This window comes from Haliotis asinina, chromosome 12 (genome assembly GCF_037392515.1).
Source record: "Haliotis asinina isolate JCU_RB_2024 chromosome 12, JCU_Hal_asi_v2, whole genome shotgun sequence".
In the NCBI taxonomy this organism is placed as follows: Eukaryota; Metazoa; Mollusca; class Gastropoda; order Lepetellida; family Haliotidae; genus Haliotis; species Haliotis asinina.
Genome location: NC_090291.1, coordinates 8208422 through 8234213, shown reverse-complemented (window position 1 = coordinate 8234213; position 25792 = coordinate 8208422). Strand labels below are relative to the sequence as shown.

General features: G+C 39.1%; 1 protein-coding gene across 1 annotated transcript; it reads left to right on the top strand.

Annotated features, from left to right (window-relative positions):
- The first annotated feature begins 10071 nt into the window (after positions 1 to 10071).
- Positions 10072 to 12368, top strand: LOC137257892 (zinc transporter ZIP10-like). Its single transcript, XM_067795390.1, has one exon. It carries the CDS (start codon positions 10346 to 10348, stop codon positions 12347 to 12349), a length of 2004 nt encoding a protein of 667 aa, XP_067651491.1. The 5' UTR covers positions 10072 to 10345; the 3' UTR covers positions 12350 to 12368.
- The last annotated feature ends 13424 nt before the right edge of the window (positions 12369 to 25792 follow it).

The following is a 25792-nucleotide window of genomic DNA, read 5'->3' as shown; positions in this document are numbered from 1 at the left end:
AGGTGACTAACGGTATTGGGTGGTCGGGCTCTCTGACCTGGTTGGCACATGTCATCCTATCCAGCATTTCGATGCCATGGTACCGATCACTGGTTCGAATGATCCAGACTCATTTACAGACCACCGCCATATAAATTTTAGATGGAATATTGCTGAGTGTGGCGAAAAACTACACTCTCTCAGTCACCCAATAATACAAGAGTGACGGATTTCCGGTGTGCGAACTAGTCACTGGCCCTCTCACACGGGCTAGTAAAAATCCAGTCGAGTCAGTAAATATCTTATTCTCGTCTGTTTTGGTAATGAGGGTTATTAACTTTCAAGCAAAGGTATCTCGACTGGCTGGCACACTTTGGAAATTATTTCGCGCACTGCATACCTGAGTGTCTTCCCCTCCCACTTTGTACAATCGTGACGCGCCTTACCTTAGATTATCGGTAAGGACGTTATTCGTATGGTTGTGAACTACCTTAGTCAATCTGCCTTCTTATCAAACTACTCTCTAGATGAGTTGGGTGAATGAATATTTTAGTCCTTTGCCTCTCATGGGTATATTTAATAAACAAAGAGGGAATTTACTATCCGGGGGCTTCACCGCAAATATCCATAACACCTCCTACTTAACCTCTCCTTAAAATGGGTGATCTTGATCATATGGCTAAAGGAGAAAAAGGGAAACCAGATAGTCCTTGTCGACACATTTCCCAGTAAATGCAGTATGAACGCCCAGCTCTGCAAAAATAACACTGTCCATCCAAAACTTGGCAAGTATGACTGGGCGAGACAAGAGTGCTGACATTCTTCCACAAAGAGACATGTCCCTCAGTCGTAAATATTCATAAAAAATTATGTGAGGGTGTAGATGCATTCGATGGTCCCTTAGTCCAGGTCATAAATCGCGACCTTGTCGTTGAGGCAGCGATATGAGAAAGGTGCGCTGCAGGTGGAACGCTTATCACAAAGAATGAAGATAGCTTACTATTCGCATCAAATATAAGCCTAAAGTGTGCTTCTCACTATATATTAGGTCGTCTCTTGTTTTCCCAGAACAACCGCATTTCAGGTTTTTGTTTTGGAGGGACAGGTTTTACTTTTCGTTAGTAAGACCGCTTCCCAGGTTTTAATTTTCCTAACTTTATTTGAGCATCAACATTCAAATGATACATGAGTGTTTGAAATCAATTGAAAAATATCGTTCAAGATTACAGTCATAATACACAGGTTTTCCGAAGCGGGATTGGAACCGCAGACGTTCTACCGCACAGCCAGAGGACCGACGAAGGTAGTGGGGTTATGTTATTTATTTATAATTACTGTCATTAAATTGATTTTACGCGCGCTTCCGTTATTGTTAATTAGAGTCATTAAATGATCATCTACATTGTAATTACCCATCATTGACGGTATATAAACACTTCTCCTCGGTTTTTGTAGACAATGTAAAACCATCGGGGTCGGGAAATCCAGGGTCTGGTCTCATTTGTGTATGGTCTGCACAGTCTCCTGTACGAGTATTCCGGGAAGGTGATGATGATCTGGCGAGATATGATACAAGGGAGGTAACTCTGCGGGAGTTGCAAACACGGTGAGCCGTAGATTTCATGATTGGAGTGTTGGATGACATATCATGTTTTACTTATTGAAATAAGGTGTAAAAGAGAGAAGTACAAAAGTTTCATATCATCTCAAAGTCACATCACCCGGCCATATTAGGTTTGAATTAGGTTTGAAGATCTGCCAACACAGACTAGCCTTGCTCCAATGCTGTGCTGAAGGCCAAACCGTGGATTTGTAGTGATTCAGTTTCTTAGGGATGTAAGCGGACTGTACAGCCTCTAGTCTGCCATACAGACCCTGAAACAAACATATCCAAGAGAGCCCATGCAAGTCGAAATTATGTGCTAAGTCTATATTTCCACAGTTTCAGGAATGAAGAAAGTCTATGGGATACTTTTCATAATATTTTATGATTATAATATAGAAACTGTATTTCTATAAACTTTGTTCAATTCCGAGACAAGATGTTGGTCCTGTGAAATGCAAAATTTTAAAGTGACCGTGGGTATGGTTGAAACGTGATATGGCCAGTTGGAATGACTCTGGACCCCCTACCCTAGACTAAAGCTTAGTCCCTGAATATGTATAATTTTGATAGTAACAAACCCATTTTAACTGAAAAAGAGTCAGTGAGTGAGTTTAGTTTTATGCTGCATTCAGCAATATTCCAGATATATGGCGGCCGTCTGTAAATAATCGAGTCTGAACCAGACAATCCAGTGATCAGCAACATGAACATCGATCTGCGCAATTGGGAACCGATGACATGTGTCAGCGAGCCTGGACACCCGATCCCGTTAGTCGCCTCTTACGATAAGCACAGTCGCTTTTTATGGCAAGCATGGGTTGTTGAAGGCCTATTCATACCCCAGGACGTTCACGGGTCCACAAGTCTCATGGTATTCTTCCGAAGCACAACAGAACACGAACAAAATAAGATTAAAACTAAGTACACAAATGGGTGAGCACTAGTTTTGGAACAATAGTTGATTTCTTGGAAAAAGTGTTATATATAGTTTCAAACCTCCCAACAGCACGATGTGAGTCCAAGGTTTGCGACAGTGCAAAGCAAATAAGTACATATTTATATAAGTGAGATGGTTGAGATCTGAACATAGGGTCGTTGTATCAGTATTATTGAGACAACAAGGTTCAATTACTTGAAGATCATTTTATTGAGAACAATAGTAACAATGAATACAGGACATGATTCGGAAATGAATGTATATGTATAAAATACATAAAAAATATGTCAGTGCATATACATGGTTGAAAATAGGAAATGTCTTTCAATTATTTATGATACGATGTCATCTCATTTTGTTTGAATTATAAAAACTAATCACACACACACACACACACACACACACACACACACACACACACATATATATATGTATATATATGTATGTGTGTATATATATATGTATGTGTGTGTGTGTGTGTGTGTGTAATTTTATAGTACCAATATGTATTTAACAGTACTCTATTTCAGGTAATAATCACTACTTCTGGTTTCAAAAAGACCGTACTTATCCCCGATGTAGTTGGCACTTGGGGCTACTGCTCCCGACTTCAGAAATCTGTCAACTTTAATATTGGGTACAGAAGTACTAAAACCTTACAGAATAATTTTTTTAATATGGGGTGTATGTGGTGTAATTTAGGGAGAAATTGCTGGACTATCTTCAAAGAAAGAAGCTTCGATTTTAAGGACAACGACTGCATCTAATCTTCAAAACCTTCATTGGAGGCTATTGCAGACGAGTGGAAAACGAAAACGTCAACATACTGGACACTTCAACAAATATTTGTATCAAACCCTTCTTTGCAAAGAAACAAGACAAAGGACGAACATTCTCTGCTTCCTGCAATAGTTTCTGCTGGTTCAAAACTTTCACCTGTTTACAACCCGGAACTGAATGGCCTTCAACACTTAAACAGCATAATACTTCTGAAACGTGGGGCAAAGAAATCTGCATTTTGAAGACTGTGTGTGACAGATGACAGCGCAAGTTATTCTATACCTGATATAGCGCATGTGACCATAAATGAGTGGAAAACTCAGTGTGAAGCTGATGGTCTTCTTGAACGTGAATAAGTACAGAATGTATCAGAAGCAGAAACGTATGTGACAGAACGTAGTGTCACTCCAAATGCACTACTTCATCTTGACCAAGAGCAAAAGGCACTTGACGCACAGGGGAGGATACATCCAGGGTATTGCTTCCTTGGTGACAATGCTTAGTTTTATTCAGGAGAAACATTTATGTCTTCAGAACACCAGAAGAAAGGTCAGCATATGTTCCAAATGTGTCATTCAGGTACAGTGCTTAAAGCCCCAATGACAAACATTTCCCTGTTTGTTTCTTCATCAGGGCAGTCAACGTGGACACCACAATGACACTAGCATGGCTTGTATTTTCTACTGTCTTAATTACATAGGGAGAAATGTCAAAAGTCAGTGATTTCCCAATCGCTGTTGGAGAACAAAACAACACATCCTTACCACTTAAGTACTTTCAATCACTGTCATCTGATTTGGACAAATGCTCTGTACATTTGCTTTCATTAGTGATGAAGCAATTACCTCATCAATATTCCAATACAGCTGTACCTTGAGATAAACCATGAATAAAAAGTTAAGCGCCACCCAGTATGTTTTGCAAAAATATAGGTTGGCACATAGGAAATGAGAAAATCAGAAAAAAGAACTATCATAATTTGGTTTAGTAGTTTTAATTTAAAAACAAAGCCATAGTGAAATTATCTTTTACCTTCAACAGGATGCATGCATTTTGTTTTCCTCAAAAGGGTAACCTTCTTTTGAAAAGTGAAAATCAGAAATGACTTGTATAAGCACAACAGGAATAGTTATTTTGCTTTAAAAGCAGTGTCATCATATCTGTAACAATATTTCCTATAATTGCAAACACAAATGATTATGACACCCCTAAACCAGTTACCAGATGAACCTTCTCTAAATATGGACTGGTCTTCCAAACTAGTTCAGCCTAACATTTCTACAGCTTCACATCTTAGTTTTGAAATAGGCTGGCGCTTAACTTTTTATTCTCGGTATACAAGGCCGTTGAGAATCCTCCCCTCTCATCACTCGTTTAACAATGAATCAGTTAAGAAACCATAGGCTTGTGGTATGTGCAATAACACAGGGCTACAGCAATAAGGTGCGTTAAACTGAGCATGTAGGTTTGTATGTAATTAGTCCCGTTACATAGTGTTACAGCAAAATGGAGAGTTAAAATAGCCAACCGATAGCACTTTGTTACAGCAATATGGGTAGTTAAACTGGTCAGCCAGAAACTGTAGGTGTGTAGGTAACAACTTTGGTTACATAGTGTTACAGAAACATGGAGGGCAAAACTGGTCAACCAGAGTTCCGGTTACATCAGGATAGACATCGATCATATTTGTGTAAAATGGTTTGATATAAACTCAGTTCTCTTGGTAAGCGAAACCTTTGCTGTTAATTAGAATATTTTGCAGTCTGTCCATTTCATTATTTCGAAATCTGTTTTCATTTGCGTACATATAAAGCTATTATTTAAGAAAGGTTGTTATTGTGTGTATGCGTGCGTGTGCGCGCTAGCACACACATAATGTGCGCTAGGTAACAGGTGTGCATGCATTAAAGCGACATCAAGAGACAGCCGTCCCACCTATACCTAGCGCGCACGCACCCACACCCACACAATATATCTGATTACACGTCAACAATATCTACTCGATCTGTTATAGACATGCTATTGTTTAACGTTGTATGATGAAAGTGCATTTATGCTTTAAGATAAACCTGAAACATATGCTTTGGTATAATATTACATCCATGAATCTATGTTATGTAATGTGATCTTTTTGTTATTACAGTCTCTTCAAATGTTATATTTCTATATTTTGATAAATTATATCAGCATCAAACAACACAAATTATTTCGTAACCCAGAAGATATTGTATTCATAATTAAAAACAATATATAAATATACCTGTTACATACAAAGATATGTATTCTACCAGGATGTTATTGAAACCTTGTAGGTATTCTTAGATAACATCCATCTGGAGTGTGAAGATGATAAGGGCATCCTGGTACATTACATATGGTGTAACGCGAACACACATTTACGGAAAAACATTTGATTTTACAAAGTATGGCTTGGAAAATAACGACTGTCTTGATAACAACGGACAGTTGATGTCATTCGAAACCGTTAATATGTTGTTTTTTTAAATTTGAATCCATTTGTTTAAACTTTACATACATTCTTCACACTGTAAAATATTACTTTAAAACAAACAAACAAACAGGTTCACGGTATTTCTAGAAATTAATTACCGTTATGTGACGTGAGAGGAGGAACCAGTGTGCAAAAATGGGACTGCAAACGTGGACACGATTTGGAAGAACGATTTCATCAGAAGAGTGTCATATTCCGTTTAGCTGCATGCTTAGTGCAGAAAGGTCATCCAAGACGACGACTTCAATGAAAAAATTGTCCGTGTGCACTCGCACATTCACTGGATATTGCAAGCTGGCACGGGTGAAATTAAGTTATGGATATCCAGTGAAAACAGGTTTTGTTTTGGAGGTCGGCTCACAGCGTGGACATGTAGCTCATGGCGTACCTGTGATAGCTTACTAAAGTCTGTTACTGTCCTTCGATGGCAGGATTCTACAGAAAAATTACGTGTGCTAGTGATATGTGAATAACCTTTCTAGTCACGATATTGTTAAAATACTACGGATGGTAACTCATTTTCTGTAATCATGGTCCTTTAGATTAAACGTTGCCGTATCCCACCGACAGTCAAACAATTACAATGTTTCTGCTCACAAACTAAATCTACAGCGGAGCTCAATTCTCCCACAGACGATTCAGTTTGCTGAATGCAAATAAAACAGTTGTTTAAACAAATATGATGTTAGTTTTGATTGTTATATGATACTGTATTATATGATATGATACACAATACCTTTATTCCCATTGTTTCATATGTGATACATTTTGTAATTCCCTGAATTGCACAGATATTTTCCAAAACATGGTAGATGTGTTCAAATGTGACTGAAAGAGATATGATAACCAAGTTTTAGAATTTTCTAAAGCATATTTCTTATAGTGGGCACTAGATTAAGGAAAATGTTTCTAAATTAGAAAACTTGTGCCCAGTCTTTTTCCTCCATGGATAAAATACATTAAGTCAAGACAGCTTCCGAGTGATGAAAACCCACATTTATATATAATGCTGGAATCACTGTTAACATTAGGCGGTGAAATATATAAATTCATTGAAAACATCACCAGTGATTCTGTGCCGGCCAGTGCTTTAGTTACCCTTGTGTATGTGACATTTATTATGTGATATGCTTAGTACTTGGTACTTAGTACTTTCTGTACTTAATCATTTACAAGGTTTTGCATACCTATATACTCTCAGAAATAAAACTTGACTGACTGACCAAACCATGTTAAAACCTTATCTATTTCATTTCATATAAGCATTAGGTATACTTTGTTAACTTGTAAAATTTGGTGGCCTCATGTATGAGGATTGAATTATTATTTCAAAATTTGAAAATGATTTGTTTTGACATGATAACAATAAGGTGCAAGAGACTGCTATTTTTCGATAAATAACCGAAAAGAAAATTTTCTTTGAATATTGCTACTGGTCTTTGCGATTTGTTAGACATCGTAGTTTCCGTGACTCGCCACAAGAAGTTCACTTTGTTGTATGTGTGTGTGTGTGTGTGTGTGTGTGTGTGTGTGTGTGTGTGTGTGTGTGTGTGTGTGTGTGTGTGTGTGTGTGTGTGTGTGTGTGTGTGTGTGTGTGTGTGTGTGTGTGTGTGTGTGTGTGTGTGTGTGTGTAATATGTTGTGTTTTCGTGTAGTGTCGGCATATCCCGTTTTATGAAGAACTGTTTGTCGACAGAAAATGATGCAATATTCGATACTGAAACCACTGTAATTTAAAGTGTACGAAACTACTGAATGACTAGCATGGAGCAAGGCCCTATAAGGGAGATAACCCCAGTCACTCCATGGGGAACACTAGATACCAGAAAGTAAAATTATCAAATATGATACGTGGAGCACTAGTGGGTTAAATCAGGGAGCCTATACGTACATATATGCTATAAAGAGAGGGAGAAGCAACTCCTGAAATACCGCTGAACGTATGCTTCGCCTCGTCACGTGACCAGTGTAGACAATGTGGGGGCAGCTTAGTATTTAAGACTGAGCCCGGTTTATTTTCAACTACTGCTTACATTCACTGAGTGTTGTGACAACTGAAAATCTATATGTAGAAGATAGGTTAACTATTTTGTCACTTCACTTAACAATTTTGTCACTTCAGTTTAAGTCAAATAATTGTTATTAGTGTCAGTGTTGCGACAGTAGATTTGTAGTTACGTTTCGAGTCGGTATGTTACATTCTCGATTCACCGTGAAGACAGACTAAAATCGATAGAACCTTCTGTCACACATTCGCTTAAGTTTTAGAAGGGAAAGTTGCCTTTAGTTGAAAAGTATTTGCAAGTAATAGTGATGGTTTTATGTGTGAAAAATGTGACATATCGCCGATCTGTTCTGATAGGCCATTGAAATACTACACTGCGTTGTTCGAGTGTTCCTAGTTATTGCTTCAAAACATCTTTCAGATACAACCTTCCTTCTTTTGAGGGGAATATACTATGAGGTGGAATGTGTTTCCATGTAATAGTGATAGTTACATCATCTAAAAAACATGTTAGGGTGTGTTTGAGATGTGTGAAAACTGTGACATATCGCTGATTTGATCTGATCCGCCATTAAAATACTACTGTACACTGCGATGTTTGAGTGTTTCTCGTTATTATGATATAACCTCTTTCACATACACCTTTAATTATGAAGGGAATATACTATCAGGTGAAAGGTATTTGCAAGTAATAGCGATAGTTTTATGATTTTAGAAAAATTGTTAGGGCGTGTGTGAAAAATTTGACGATCTTATCTGATCCGCCATTAATGCTGGTGATGCTTGAGGGTCACAGTTTTGTAACTTCTTTCATTCTTGTTGATCTTATTATTTGACAAAACTGGAAAGGTGTTTATAACGCTTTGTGATCATTTTAAACTTTCTGTTTTTGAGTGGTGTGTGACAGTGTCAGTTAACATTTTGTTAATGTACATGCCATTCCCCACATGCAATAAGATATCTGACTTATTAATTATTAATGTAAACAAAAATGTTTCAAAGTAGATTTTTTAAAAAGGACACCTGATGTTAACACGTGTGTTCTAGCGATACTTTTGCGTTCTTAAACATGTTTTGGGTGGGATGGACGTGGTGTATCATTTATTCTTTCATCCATTCTCTTATGTACCTCTACTTTTCTTTTTTTCTTCCATTTTGTCTACAATTCTTGCTCTTAATTCTTACTATAATTCATTCATTGTAAAATTCCGATTGATAAATAAACTGGCTGAAGTTGCGCTGAAAACGTGCCAAGTCACTGTGGGCGTTAGAGCATGACGAAGCACACGTTAATTAGTACAAATGGTAAAGAAAGCAAGAGGGTGACCTATCCCTGTTGTAGATTATCCCTGGTTAAATACATATCACTCCCACACGTTCCAAGGTGTGTCTCTCCCGAGATATTGAACTGTCGGCCTTGTTCGGTACAAGTCTTCTACGTTTCCTTTACGTACAAACCACTCCCACACGCTCCGATATTTCTTTGCTGAATGTTATGGTGTGGGCGTGTCTCTCCAGAGGTATTCAGCAGTCGGCCTTGTTTAACGCTGGTCAGTGGGTTCATGTATGTGATGTGCAGTTAACTTCACTGAGGGACGAGTTGAACATGTTAGTTCATAACGATACAAATTGTTCACTAGATTTAGAGAGGACATTTTACGTTTCAACGACGACGGACGAACACTCAAAACATTTCATACGACGTTGCCTTATGGATCAGTTGTCAAACAAGAGTTACATGACAACGGTATAAGAATCCATACCGAAACATCGCATCTTATGTAATAAAGAAGTTGTTGTCCATAAATAATCTTTTTTTCTTTTTACTCATCAACTTCTAATAATGCCAATGAAACAAATCACTCAAAACATTTGCTCACAATGGCAATGCCTCGCAATGTGAACTAAACGCTACAATGCCTGTTTCACCTAACGTTGGACGTCGTCGTCATGCTCCGCAGAGCACATGCAGTATTTGTAAACGATACTTAACACGAAAGCCGGGAAGTACTCGTCCGAAGATTCGAGAGCGCTAGGCGAAAAATCTGGAAACGGGAAACCTCTCATTTACATCCTGGCTGTCAAGCAAGTCACAGCTGCACATCAGGCCGCGCGCACTCAGATTCCCATACTGTTGTGGGAGTCATGTTCTAATTATACAGCAATCACGTGATCGATGCATTGTGGGAATGAACAACTGGCTAGGAAACGTGAAGTTCGTGTGACGTCACAAACATCTACTTACGCCGCCATATTGGGCTTCACATTTAGAGTCTTGCACACGACCCACAGAAACGAAGATTTGTGGACTTTCAACCGGGACATTTGAGCGTGAATTGGTCGTACGTGAGTGAATTAGGGTGGTAATATACTTTCCCGTTTTGGGCAAATCCCTCAGAAGTGAAGTGTACGACGTAATTTAACTCTTTGGGCACACAGTCTGTCTACAGAACAAAGAGAGACCGCTTTTTGCGATAGTTTGCCTTATATCATCACGTATCTGTCGTCATTCAGCTTGGAAGGGAGAATGTGTGTCATGCATAGATTGTGTGTCGTCTGCTTCTTTTTGTGTTTCTTATTCCCGTCATCCAGATCGGACGATGATCACTTGTCTAACTCCACACAGAGGAATATTTGGAAACCACGTGACCAACATGTGAAAAACGTGAGACTCCACCATGAACACATTCATGACGGCATTGAGACACAGGGAAATGACTCTCTGGAACATGGTGTGTATTTCGTGAAGAAAATATTTGAAAAGTTTGGAAAAGAGGATGAACTCACTATTGCAGGTTTAAAAAAACTTTTTCATGAATTGAAACTGCTTGCATCCGACATAAATAATGTTCACGATCACCATAATCACGGAAGTGAAAGTGAGACTCATGATCATAATGACGAAATCATCAAACACACAAGCGACAAAGCGACAGAGCACAAACATGATCACAAAGGTGATCACAACCATGATCACATCCTTGATCACAACCATGGCGAGGAATTGGACACCTCTACAGCAGATCACCTCAAACATGCTAATCATTCTGGTAAATTTCCAAATGGATCATCCTTAGTTAAGACTGGGCCACATGAAAATGAGAAACAGGATCATATTCAAGGAAAACTGCACAAAAGAGCTGTGACATCACATCTTGAGAAAGATCACACTGACTGTCTAGATTTAAAAACCTTGCTTGACCTTTATCATCTACAAGATGCAAAGACATTTAATGTGGAGCAGTTCCTCCATATTTCCCCAGCCTTGATCTATCAGCTGGACAACCCTCATTGTCAAGTCGTTGAGGACCCAGCACATGAACCCAACGTCATTGGCTTTAGCGGGATTCCTGCTGCAGTGTGGGGCTACAGCACCTTGGCGGTGGTCATCATCAGTCTGGTTGGCCTGCTTGGTGTAGCAGTCATTCCCATCATGCAGAAAGTTTTTTATAACCACTTGCTGCAGTTCCTCATAGCCCTGGCTGTCGGTACATTGACTGGAGATGCTTTGTTGCATCTTCTCCCGCATGCGATTATTGGACATCGTCTGCATAACCATGACAGCCATGGTACTGAAGGTTTGCACAGTGAGGATATACATAAGTCTGCAGTATTTAAGGGATTGTGTGGACTTGCAGGTATGTTTTTCTTTTTTGTGATGGAAAGGATTTTGACAATAGTCACTGACATTAAAAGGAAACGAAAACAAAACACCAGGAAGACTTTATCTCCTAAACATAAAACAGTCTGCAAGGATGATCGGAGTCACATTGCCAAAAAACTTTCTGCCTACGATGAACCAGATTATCAGTCTTGTGAGGAAATGGTGATGGTTGTTCATCCAAACAAGTCTCTGAAGGGCTTTGCAGATGAAACACATCATAATGTATTTCATACCAGTCATGATGGTTGTCGGCCCCAAGAAGAAGAACATTCCCATTCCAGTCCCAAGAGCGCTGAAGAAGAAGGCATGCTGTCAGCTCTCCCACATTCCCACAGCGGCCATTCACACCATAGACATTGTGAAATGCTGAACAGTTCTGTGGCATCCATTGCCTGGATGGTCATCCTTGGGGATGGCATCCACAACTTCAGCGATGGCCTGGCCATTGGAGCTGCATTTGCTAACAGTATAACAGGTGGCTTCAGCACTGCTGTTGCCGTCTTCTGTCACGAACTTCCACACGAGATTGGGGACTTTGCTGTGTTGTTGAGAGCTGGCATGTCAGTGAAGCAGGCTGTGGTGTACAACTGTGTCTCCTCCCTGCTCTGTTTTGTTGGCATGCTTATCGGGGTTGCCATTGGCAACATCAGTGAGGCTTCAGAGTGGATCTTTGCTTGTGTTGGAGGGATGTTCGTATATATTGCTACTGTGGACATGCTGCCCGAGATGACATCTGTTGACACCAAACAAGGGGAACACCCTTTCTGCCATCTGTTTCTTCAGTGCTTTGGGATGCTTCTTGGGGCAGGAATAATGCTTGTCATCGCTTTTTATGAAGAAGAGCTGCTCGTTGTTCTTGGTGGTTAGGCATGATTAAATCTGTGGGTTGGTTCTACCTGTAATGGTTTGAATGTGGTAGACAAAGAATTTTATGCTGTGTACCTGTTTATGAAAAGAACCCACAGCTTAGTTGATCTGAGAAATCTCAGCTTACACTTATTTGAAAAGAGAATCCTTGATATTCCTTTTTGCCAAGGTAAAAGGCATTTTGTCTTTTGTTTTGTTGTGTGAATCCAGGTTGACCGTGACTGTAGTTCAGCTAGATTCATCCATGCTGTCTTCCTGCTGTACACTAGAACCTAGCACAACTGGATCAGTGTGGATCTCTTAAACACTGCAAGCACTAGAGTACTGCTGCCATGATAGTGATGGAGCAGTGCCTGGGTCTTGCAAGATGCTTATTGGCCCACATGATCCACAGCATCGAAACATTATTATTTAACTGAAACAATATTTCTACAATGCAGAAAGTTGTAATTGTTTAAAATGAGCTTTATATTATTTATGTTCACTCCGAAATACTTTGTGGTGCAGTGGAATCTCATTGAATTATTAATGTTATACCTCAGAACTCTTGGTGCGTTCCACAGTGCTTCACATGTCTCTTGTCAGTCTATTTCATATCTTTAAACTGACTGAGCTACAGCACCCTAGATTCAGACAGCAGGAATATTTTGATCGTGCATTTTACAGGAGGCCCACAGATTTATGTACTTTTTTCTCATTCTGATTGGTGCCCATATCTCAAAGTTGAAGTTCACAGACATGTAAGCAGTTTGCTTAGTTGATATAAATGCAGCCTTTTGATAAACAGCAGCAGGTTTTATTTCTGAAATGGTTGATACTGTAAGTACTTTCGTCATCGGGAATAATGGTACATCTGTTGATGGTATATGTTCCATGTGTGAGAACTGTTTCTGTTATTTTGTTATGATTTTGTATTTCAGTTTCTCAGCATTATCAACCAGAATCTCCCAAATATTACAGTGCAGCTGATACTGATTTTAGAAATTCATAAAATGATTTATGGAAATGTCTGAACCAGTGATACTGAAGTGAAACAATCTGGATGCTGTTGAAAATGTCTGTGAACTGAAAGATGCAAAATAGAGGAAGACATACCTTCTACTTGAGTGTGAGCATCAGCTCTTCACACATGCAGATGCCCGTTGTATGTGACAGTGAGTGTCGGGTCTTACATTGTGTAGGTGCCCATTGAACGTGAGTGTGATTGTCAGGTCTTCACTGGTGCAGGAGCCCCTTATGTGTTCGAGTGAGAGTGCAGGTGCCCCTTGTACCTGAGAGTATGGATGTCAGGTCGTAACTGGTGCAGGTGCCCCATGTACGTGAGAGTGAGTGTCAGGTCTTCACTGGTGCAAGTGCCCCAGTTTCAGGATTCAGTCCAGTCCAGGGTGCTGTCATCTGTGACTTAGACAGGTGGCTATCAGTTGTCATTTGTGTTGATATGTGTTTGTTTACTACAGTTATGTCTAAGGATTAGTCCGTCTTTAACTAGTGCTAAATTACATTGGGCAAGGAAATGAAAGAGTGGAAGGCATCATCTGATTGGTGATAGTTGATATAATGGATGAAGAGACTGAAAGATTTTTGAGAGGCATTTAGAAGTTGGTGAATATAATAGGAGTATATTATTATGGATGACAACTATTTTTATTGTCTAACATGACGTTTCTGGGATACTTCTTGTCCTCTTGAAAGAGGTGTGTTTTTGTGTCTACTCATGTCTCACATACATAATACATTGAAGGGTGTGGATGTTGGAAGTTCCTGAATACTGTTCAAATGTTAATTCTGAGGGAGGAGGCAGCCAACATAAAGCAGTATTATCATTATCATAAATATCAGGTAATAGTTATTGATTAATAATTCATATGGTTCATGCCTATCATTCTGGATATTGGAATATTAATAGAATTGTCAATGTGTGTGTCTGCTTTCATGCCTGTATGTGTATGTATCTGCAGTGCTGTATATCTACTCATAGGGGCCAAGGGGTGTGGTAGCAGTACACACACCTTAAACTAGTCACCTGCTCATTTCAGGCCGGTGGTCATGGAAAATATCAAAATTTTGGTGTGAATATCATGTCTGTCTAGACTGATACTAGTCCCAGCTAATGCACCTGTGGCCAGGTGTGTATTCTTCAGGTGGGGTACACAGAGATTGACTACCTGTGGCCATGTGTACACAGAGATTGACCACCTGTGACCTTGTGTATCCTTCAGATGGGGTACATAGAGACTGACCAACTGTGTTTGTTGTTTATAGTGTTAGTGATGATATGATCATGTAAGCATTTAAAGCTACAGTCAGTTGAATGAACATTTTGTTACATTTCATGCACAGATCTATTTTTTTGTCATCAGTTTCATTTTGTGAGATGTATGTCATTATCTGAGGTTTAAACAGGTGTTACAACATGTTTGCTATTTTCAGTAACAGTATGAAATGTTTGTATTATCCAAGAGAGGAACTGTCTCATTTGTCAGAAACTGATGTCTTGTTGACTGGGGGCAAAAAATCAGCCTAGAATTATTAACAGTGAGACAGAATTGTTCCAGGGCTTGATTAATGAGATGTTAGCCTATCTGCACTAGGTGCAACCTAAGACAAAACCTAGCTGCAACAGCCAAATTCCAGTTGCTAGGTAGTGTGTTAAAACGTCAGAGGTTTCGGTGTGCATAAACATCTTTCCCTGATGTGGTACCCATGGAACCACAGCAGCCCAGCGACACAGCTGATTTCTGTTTACAAGAGCTCTCCTGGCTGGTTGAGGCTTGTCTATAAATAGTAACATTTCAGTGCCATGCAATTTAAAGTTTAGCAGAAAAATTAGCTGACATATACTTATGCATATAGTGTCAGAATCATTGTTGATTGTGCTAAAACTTTGTCTTGCAACTGGTGGAAGTTTGAGTAGTAACTAGACTACACTTTCTAATATTGTGTTGCATCAGTACAAGTAGCAAATCAGTAAATTGAGCCCTGTGTTTGTAGACATGATGAATAGGACCTTGTGGAATTCATGTTTCTCTGACTATTGTTCACAGTGATTACAGGTCTGTGAATGAAGACATGATCCTCCTTGCTACATTGCTATTTGTTAAGCTAGTATATGATGGTTCTGTTTGTTAAGCTAGTATGAGATGATTCTGTTTGTTAAGCTAGTATGAGATGATTCTGTTTGTTAAGCTAGTATGAGATGATTCTGTTTGTTAAGCTAGTATGAGATGATTCTGTTTGTTAAGCTAGTATGAGAAGATTCTGGTTTTACATGTGATTTCCTATTGCTGTTAGATTTGTACACCTTAATTTATGATAGAAAACACCACACAGTGGACTCTTCTTTATAGCTTGGCACAAACAAATTTTGATATTTGAGCTGTAGCTGTCAGACCTGGTCAGAGTTTGTGTGAGTTTGATGCACACAGTTTTCTTGGAACTCACTCTGCTGACAATGGATGTCATTTACCAATCGTGGCTTAGTGGATCTGCATGAATTTTGTAAATTGACACCTTTGTTCCTGGTAAAAGAGTTTGTGTCCCAAAGTTGATGTATAATTTTCATAAAGACTATTTGTGTTTGAGCATTAGTCAGAAATTATTTGGACGTTATTGTACTGCATGCCATGCCCTGGGGAGATGGTGGAGGGTGGTGTTCAGGTATTTTGAGTCCTGTCTTGAAAATCACACATGTATTGCAACAAAAGGAACAACAAAGGTTGTTTAATTGAAATACAGACAGGTTCAGTAGTTTCTATGTAATTTCGTTGTCTAAGTTGATGTAAAACATAGTAAATGGGAATCCCCCCCACTCATGAAATCCAACATGCCTCTGACTTACTGAACATCAGTGAGGTGACAGACATAGCAACCTTTTATTGCATTTTGTTCTAAAACAGGGAATATGCATTTCATCAGAGCCATAACTTGCTCTCCTCAGTGGCAGGAAACTTGTATAGTCACACTGTTTATGTTGCCTCGTCAGCTCACAAAGCAAGCCTTGTCAGTGTCGTTTTTATTTTTATTTACTCTTGATAGATGTAAGACTGAGGAAAAGAATAAACAAACAAAGTTCAATGTTGTTGTCGTCATCCTTATATCGTGTTCATATCCTTGTGTTCAAGACCATATGCATGTGAGATCTGTGTCCAAGACCATATGCTTGTGAGATCTCTGTTCAAGAACATACGCTTGTGAGATCTCTGTTCAAGAACATATGCTTGTGAGATCTCTGTTCAAGAACATACGCTTGTGAGATCTCTGTTCAAGACCATATGCATGTGAGATCTCTGTTCAAGACCATATGCATGTGAGATCTCTGTTCAAGACCATATGCTTGTGAGATCTCTGTTCAAGAACATATGCTTGTGAGATCTGTGTCCAAGACCATATGCTTGTGAGATCTCTGTTCAAGAACATACGCTTGTGAGATCTGTGTACAAGAACATATGCTTGTGAGATCTCTGTTCAAGAACATACGCTTGTGAGATCTGTGTACAAGAACATATGCTTGTGAGATCTCTATTCAAGAACATATGCTTGTGAGATCTGTGTCCAAGACCATATGCTTTTGAGATCTCTGTTCAAGAACATATGCTTGTGAGATCTGTGTCCAAGACCATATGCTTTTGAGATCTCTGTTCAAGAACATATGCTTGTGAGATCTGTGTCCAAGACCATATGCATGTGAGATCTCTGTTCAAGACCATATGCTTGTGAGATCTCTGTTCAAGAACATACGCTTGTGAGATCTGTGTTCAAGACCATATGCTTGTGAGATCTCTGTTCAAGACCATATGCATGTGAGATCTGTGTCCAAGACCATATGCTTGTGAGATCTCTGTTCAAGAACATACGCTTGTGAGATCTCTGTTCAAGAACATATGCTTGTGAGATCTCTGTTCAAGAACATACGCTTGTGAGATCTCTGTTCAAGACCATATGCATGTGAGATCTCTGTTCAAGACCATATGCATGTGAGATCTCTGTTCAAGACCATATGCTTGTGAGATCTCTGTTCAAGAACATATGCTTGTGAGATCTGTGTCCAAGACCATATGCTTGTGAGATCTCTGTTCAAGAACATACGCTTGTGAGATCTGTGTACAAGAACATATGCTTGTGAGATCTCTGTTCAAGAACATACGCTTGTGAGATCTGTGTACAAGAACATATGCTTGTGAGATCTCTATTCAAGAACATATGCTTGTGAGATCTGTGTCCAAGACCATATGCTTTTGAGATCTCTGTTCAAGAACATATGCTTGTGAGATCTGTGTCCAAGACCATATGCTTTTGAGATCTCTGTTCAAGAACATATGCTTGTGAGATCTGTGTACAAGACCATATGCTTTTGAGATCTGTGTCCATGAATATATACTTGTGAGATCTGGGGATATCCTTCTAAGATCCGTGTCCTTGTGAGGATGATATCCGTGTGATATATGCATTCAGTTTGATATCCAAGTTAGATATGTATCCAAGGTGATACCCGTCTCCAGTATTGCTGTATTGCTCTGAATGTTTGTAGGTGACGTGGCTCATTGGTAGGACATATGTCACCATTCATGAACCCCTGCAAACATTTCATGCTGTACAGTGCTTTAGTTATGATATGATTGTCTTGAACAAATGTATAAGCAAGAATTTTATGTATGTCAACTTCTTTATTGTGATATACATAGTATTTTAAAGTATATTCTTACTCCTTCATCAGGTGAATGAAAGCATTGGAAAACAGCCAGCCAGTTTTTAATTAAATTTAATCTTCACTCCTGGGCTCATATTCTTATATGTAACACTATTAGGCCAGGCTTCTGTTTTCTGAACTACTGGCTTCCCTTGTCTCATAACTGTTGTTGTTTTCATATGACACCATAGCTGTCTGTTTGTAATTCTTTCATGTACCTGATGAAGGTGTAAGAATATTCTCCGAACGGAGCACAACTCAAAATCCATTCAATATTTTTCTGCAAAACTTGGTAGATATGTGTGGCAGACCCCAAAGTGGTGCCTTTTGCTATGTACAGGTTTTTGTGATTTAATATTTTCTTGGTTTCCATGGAAACGTTTCAGGCTTGGTCTCAAAATATAGGGATGGGGTTCGTTTCCGGAGCACAACTCAAAAACTTCTTAATATCTGTCAGTAAAACTTGGTAGATATGTGTTGCAGACCCCAAAGTGGTACCGTTTGGTATGTACACATATTTGTGATTTATTATTTTGTCGGTTTCCATGGAAACGTTTTGGACTTGGTCTCAAAATATAGGGATGGGGTTCGTTTCCGGAGCACAACTCAAAAACTTCTTAATATCTGTCAGTAAAACTTGGTAGATATGTGTTGCAGACCCCAAAGTGGTACCGTTTGGTATGTACACATATTTGTGATTTCTTATTTTCTCGGTTTCCATGGTAACGTTTCAGGCTTAGTCTCAAAATGGAGGGATGGGCTTCGTTTCTGGAGCAGAACTCTAAAACCGTTCAATATTTTTCTGCAAAACGTGGTAGATATATCAATCAGAACCTAAAGTAGTGCCTTTTGTTATGTACAGGTTTGTGTGATTGACTATTTTCTTGGTTTCCATGGAAACATTTCGGACTTCGTTTCCGGAGCACAACTTGAAAACCATTTCATATCAAAAAGATCTTGACAGATGTATAAGACAGATCTTGAAATGGTGACTTTTTCTGATTACAGATATATGGCATTTATATTTTTCATTAATTCCATGGAAACAATTCAAACTTTGTCTAAAAACACAATAAGTAACTCTCAGATGATTTGTCCTTTCAAACATGTGGGGGCCAGGGGGATATGTCATCTTCTGATAACTCTTGTTTCGTATCATGATATGTATCGTTGACCTTAAGATTGTTAATTTTCAATAGAAATCGATGGTTATGTCAAAATTACGCTGTTACTTGAAATCAAAATATACTAAAGAAAATAACTAAAGATGGTATATCGTGATGTGAATCGAATCATTTCATATCGTTCCAAGATGGTGCGATATGCATCATATCATGAATTTTCTCTATTGTCACAACTCTATATAGGAGTCACATAGTAACTCAGAGGATGGAAGTGGATCTATAGAAATCATCATGTTTATCAGTGAAATAAGTTATTCTCCTTGATCAGTTCATAAACCATGAGGCAAATCCATCTCATTGGACATGCAATGACATCATGTCATGTAAGATGATACATGTCACTTGTCGCATTTTTATCCCCCGGCATGTAATGTGGGGGGATATAGTCGATGTCTCGTCCGTAAATCCGTCCGTAATCATTTTGTTTCCGGAGCATAACTCAGAAACCATTCAATATTTTTAGACCAAACGTAATAGATATAGTAATCTCAGCCTATGGTTGTGCCTTTTGCTATTTACAGATTTTTGGCATTTTTGGAACATTTTGGTGTTAGTCTTATGGTGGGGTGGGCTTCGTTTCTGGAGCAGAACTCAAAAACGTTCAATATTTTTCTGCAAAACTTGGTAGATATATCAATCAGAACCTTAAGTGGTGCCTTTCGCTATTTACAGGTTTTTTGTGATTTATTATTTTCTCGGTTTCCATGGAAATGTTTTGGATTTATTCTCAAACTGGTGGGGTGGACTTCATTCCCTGAGCATAACTCAAGAAACGTTCAATATTTTTCTGCAAAACGCGGTAGATATATCAGTCAGAACCTAAAGTGGTGCCTTTTGCTATTTACAAGTTTTTGTGATTTATTATTTTCTTGGTTTCCATGGAAATGTTGCGGATTTAGTCTCAAAATGGAGGGATTGGCTAAATGACTTCTAAATGTGTTTCTGAAAAACTTGTTTTCGGAGCACAACTCAAAAACTATTCAATATCTTTCAGCAAAACTTGGAAGATATGTATGACAGACCACAAAGTGGTGCCTTTTGCTGTTTACAAAGATTTGGCATTTTTATTTTCCCAGGTTTCCATGGAAACAATTGGGACTGGAGGGATGGGCTTTCTTTTCTGGAGCACAACTTGAAAACCATTTCATATCTTCAACAGATCTTGCATCCTCGATATCTCCAGGGTCTACATTCCGAAAAGTCTCCACTATACCCTGGATGCATCTACGGCTCAGCCCGATAAATTTATTACCTCCCTTTGCTGACTCCGCTTTCTCACAGTAGCCAATCAGAGTGGTCGCCGTTATAACCGAACTTGCCAGTGTCAACAAAGGTAGCAGTTGCAACTGCAAAGGTTTGCTCGTCGTACGATTAACAATTTGGGGAAATCATACATGCAACTTTATAGGTCCGAAACCTTTTATAAAACATATGCAAGAAATCCATCTAATACTTTCAGAGAACCTATGCATGGTTTGTATGCCAAATTTGATCGGTTAGAGAATTTAAAAAGCGAAAGTGAGTTGTGATTGGTTCGCTCAACTTCCCAGCGTAGACACCTTATTGGATAAAAAGCCAGCCAAGGGAGGTAATAAATTTATCGGGCTGAGCCGTAGATGCATCCAGGGTATAGTGGAGACTTTTCGGAACGTAGACCCTGGAGATATCGAGGATACAGATCTTGAAGTGGTGCCTTTTGCTGTTTACAGATATATGGCATTTATATTTTTCATGACTTCCATGGAAACGATTTAAACTTAGTCTTAAAAAACATTAAATACTAGTAACTGTCAGATGATTTGAACTTTCAAATATGTGGGGGCCGGGGGATATGGCATCTTGAGATGACTCTTGTAATATAGAATGTATTGCATGAGAGTAGACATGAGATGTATCTATTTACATACAAGCATACTTATGATGAAGAGTATATTACATAGGAATAGATGTATTACATGTAACATATGAATGGATTTATATGTATCATCTTACATACAAATGAATTTTGACAAGAAGCACATTGCATACAAGTAGAACGTGCAGCATACTTCATACAAGCATACCTGAGACATGCAGCATACCACATCCATGTAGACTTGAGATGTGCAGCATATTACATGTAGACCTGAGACGTGCAGCATATTGCATACAAGTAGACCTGAGACATGCAGCATATTGCATATAAGTAGACCTGAGACGTGCAGCATATTACATACAAGTAGACCGGAGACGTGCAGCATATTGCATACAAGTAGACTTGAGACGTGCAGCATATTACATACAAGTAGACCAGAGATGTGAAGCATACCACATACAAGTAGACCTGAGACATGCAACATACCACATACAAGTAGACCTTAGACGTGCAACATACCACATACCAGTAGACCTTAGACGTGCAGCATATTGCATACAAGTAGACCTGAGACGTGCAGCATATTACATACAAGTAGACCTGAGACGTGCAGCATATTACATACAAGTACAATGTAGACCTGAGACGTGCAGCATATTACATACAAGTAGACCTTAGACGTGCAGCATACCACATACAAGTAGACCAGAGATGTGAAGCATACCACATACAAGTTGACCTTAGACGTGCAACATACCACATACAAGTAGACCTTAGACATGCAGCATATTGCATACAAGCAGACCTGAGAGGTACAGCATATTGCATACAAGTAGACCTGAGACGTGCAGCATATTACATACAAGTAGACCTGAGACGTGCAGCATATTACATACAAGTAGACCAGAGATGTGAAGGATACCACATACAAGCAGACGTGCCACGTACAGCATACCACATACAGGTAGACCTGAGACGTGCTGCATACCACATACAAGTAGACCTGAGACGTGCTGCATATTGCATACAAGCAGACCTGAGACATGCTGCATACCACATACAAGTAGACGTGCCACGTGCAGCATACCACATACAAGTAGACGTGCCACGTGCAGCATACCACATACAAGTAGACCTGAGACATGCAGCATACCACATACAAGTAGACCTTAGACGTGCAGCATATTACATACAGGTAGACCTGAGACGTGCAGCATATTGCATACAAGTAGACCTTAGACGTGCAGTCTAACACATACAAGTAGACCAGAGATGTGAAGGATACCACATACAAGTAGACGTGCCACGTACAGCATACCACATACAAGTAGACCTGAGACGTGCAGCATACCACATACAAGTAGACCTGAGACATGCAGCATATTACATACAGGTAGACCTGAGACGTGCAGCATATTGCATACAAGTAGACCTTAGACGTGCAGTCTAACACATACAAGTAGACCAGAGATGTGAAGGATACCACATACAAGTAGACGTGACACGTGCAGCATACCACATACAAGTAGACTTGAGATGTGCAGCATACCACATACAGGTAGACCTGAGACGTGCGGCATATTACATACAAGCAGACCTGAGACGTGCAGTCTACCACATACAAGTAGACCAGAGATGTGAAGCATACCACATACAAGTAGACGTGACACGTGCAGGATACCACATACAAGTAGACGTGACACGTGCTGCATATTACGAGTAGACGTGCCACGTACAGCATACCACATACATGTAGACCTGACACGTGCAGCATAGTATACTGAAAGGGAAAAGTAAAGTTGTTCAAAAGGAGTATCAATGGAATATGAAGTACCTTTTTAAAAATATACAAAAAGAAGTGAAGTCTGAATCGTGTTCGTATAGCATGTTTTCCCCAATAAAGTAGTGTTTGAGATTGTTTGAGATTACTGTGGCCATGGCGAATCGGTTTTGCAGGGTTTGACGGACAATATTACGGTCCTGTCGACGTGTCCGTACACGGTGTCGACCACTGCCCGGACGGCAATCAGAGCTGTTGGTGGCGTCGTATCGCTGTCTAAGACGTTCTCTCTTTCTGAGCATAGTGATCACCATCTGGAGGACATCGAATGGCTTGTCCGCCGCGGCAACGGGAAACGGGGGACTATGTACTCAGCTACGTTCGTATGTCCCGATTCTTGTTAAAACGATATCTCATGAACAGTTATACCCAATGCCTTCAAATTTGGGGATAGCCTACATTGGAGGATTACACAGACATTATCGATTTTGGTGACCTCAACCTTATTTTCAAGGTCACTCGGACACTCTGATCACTCTTCTAACGCTTGTTAACGCATATCTCTTGAACTATTGTACCTTATATCTTCAAATTTGGTGACAGCCTACTTTGGAGGATTACACAGATATCGGTTGATTTTGGTGATCTTGATCTTATTTTCAAGGTCAAGGTCATTCATTCACATATGTACTTCTTTCTTTTATTCTTTTATTAAAGGCATAATCGCATGTTCGAAATAAAATATGATATATTGGGGCATAAATACCTAGTTTGGGTTCCCATTGATGCAATAATATTGTTGCTTATGATTATGGCAGAATTCCATAAAGGGAGTGTGCAATTATGCCTTTAAAAGTAAATAGTTATTAACAAACCATTGTTTGTAAAACTAATATAAAAGAAATTTATTCAGTGTACGATATGATGGCATCTTCACTTTGCTTAATTTGTGCCAGTTCTACAAAATAGCACTTAAAAGGAAAGAAGATGCTTCTAACGATAAACTATCTTTCAACATTTACTTCACTTAATATAAAGGATTTGTTGTTTATTTTAAGTAACGGGGATTCATTTAAAACCATCTTTTCCACTATTCCCCAAAAGGCTCAATTTACACGATTATGTGGCTAAATATATGTTTTTAAAATAAATCACTTGCCCCAAACTGATTCATTGAAACCAGACTTGCAATATACAATACTTCATTTCCAGTCAACATTCACCCTCCATGTGCCTCAATGTAAACACATTGTAAACAATGCAATGATACACACAATGCTGACATTTTTATAAAGTCTTTTTTCTGCATATATTGTCCTTGCTGGGCACTGCTAGGGTAAATAATATTCACATCCAAAGTCATGAATTTCTCATAAATAGAAAACACGGATCTTTGGGTCCTTTTTTCCTTCACTGTCCATCCTCAGGAAGTCGGTCATCATCTCATGGCATTGGTGTATTCAGTGTCACTTCCTCTCACGCCTTGTCCTGTTACCACTCTCGATGGAGGAAACAGCAATGTGGGGGAAGGGCTTACTTGGGGAGCAGCATTGCCCAGGGGCAAGTTGACCCTTGCTGTCTGTAGCAGTCCCAACAGCTTTGTCTAGTTAGAATGGAGAAGTCATTTACTGTTTATAAATCCATTCTTCAACTATGGCGCCAAATCCCCATGCTTTTTTCCTTAACTACATCACCATTTTCGGCGCATTTTCCATTCTTTTGATGAGACCAGTCAGTCTTAGTCCCGTTGGTTCTCCATATGACACAGTGATATTGTTCCTCCACAGCGTAAGGTAGAAACTAGAATGCATGAGATTTTAGCTTTTCATTCTCCCGGGACCAATCCGTAAATCTCCTTTGTTTTCCATATTACATAGTGATAATTATTCCTCCTCAGAGCGGGGTAGAATCCATGGGATTTAACTCTTTTCCCGCCGACGACGCAAAAGGTGACCAAGTGGGATGGGTCTAACAACACACAAGAGTGTATCCAGTTCAGTTTGTATGTAGTAAGGTAACAACACACAAGAGTGTATCCAGTTCAGTTTGTATGTAGTAAGGTAACAACACACAAGAGTGTATCCAGTTCAGTTTGTATGTAGTAAGGTAACAACACACAAGAGTGTATCCAGTTCAGTTTGTATGTAGTAAGGTCTGTGTAAGGAAACACATTGAACAGCCTATCAGGTTTGCTTCTATCTCCCACTGCTATCACACCCACTCTTTCTTTGTCTTAAACTCTCACGCTCCCTCCATCTCTTATCAGTAGATCTTTCACTCTGAACCAATACTGGGGTGACTCTTGTCGTGGGACAACTATTTATAACGTAATTCCCATATACTCGCCCACGTGCCTTACATAAGTATTTAAGGACAGATAAATCTTAATCCCTCCGGCACAAAAGATTTAATACTTTTTTTCAGGATGGTAACACTTATTGTTGCTGGGTTAATATAATTTTATGTTTAAAGTTCGCACATCCACAAAATATTTCAAAACCATGAAGTGTCCTCACTTTTACACACCTAACTGTAAAAGGATCTGTTGCACATTTAGCGGAGAAAATATATTTCAACAAGGAATACAAAGTAACTAATAGAAAAAAAGAAAAGAAAATGTTTGTCTAACTGTAGACATCTATTGAACGTTGAATTAGGTTATAGATTTAGATGCTGAATTGGGCAAATTAAATTAACGTCTAAAGACGTTGCTATACGTCTAAACCAGATTTAAACCTCATCTAAACGTCTAATTGACGCTTTGTGTCTGCTGCTGGGTTGTATACTGAAACAACACGTGGGTCTGTGGAAATGACATCAAGTGTCATTTCAATGACGGTGTGAAATAGTTTCACCCTTGTTGTAGCATGACATTTGATAATAACATTTTGAAAATATTTCAGAATCATGTTCTGTATTTTTGAGAGATTTAGACATT

What these genes read in the sequence shown, in the direction of transcription:
- LOC137257892 (XM_067795390.1), top strand. Translation starts at nt 10,346, where the DNA reads ATGTGTGTCATGCATAGATTGTGTGTCGTCTGCTTCTTTTTGTGTTTC.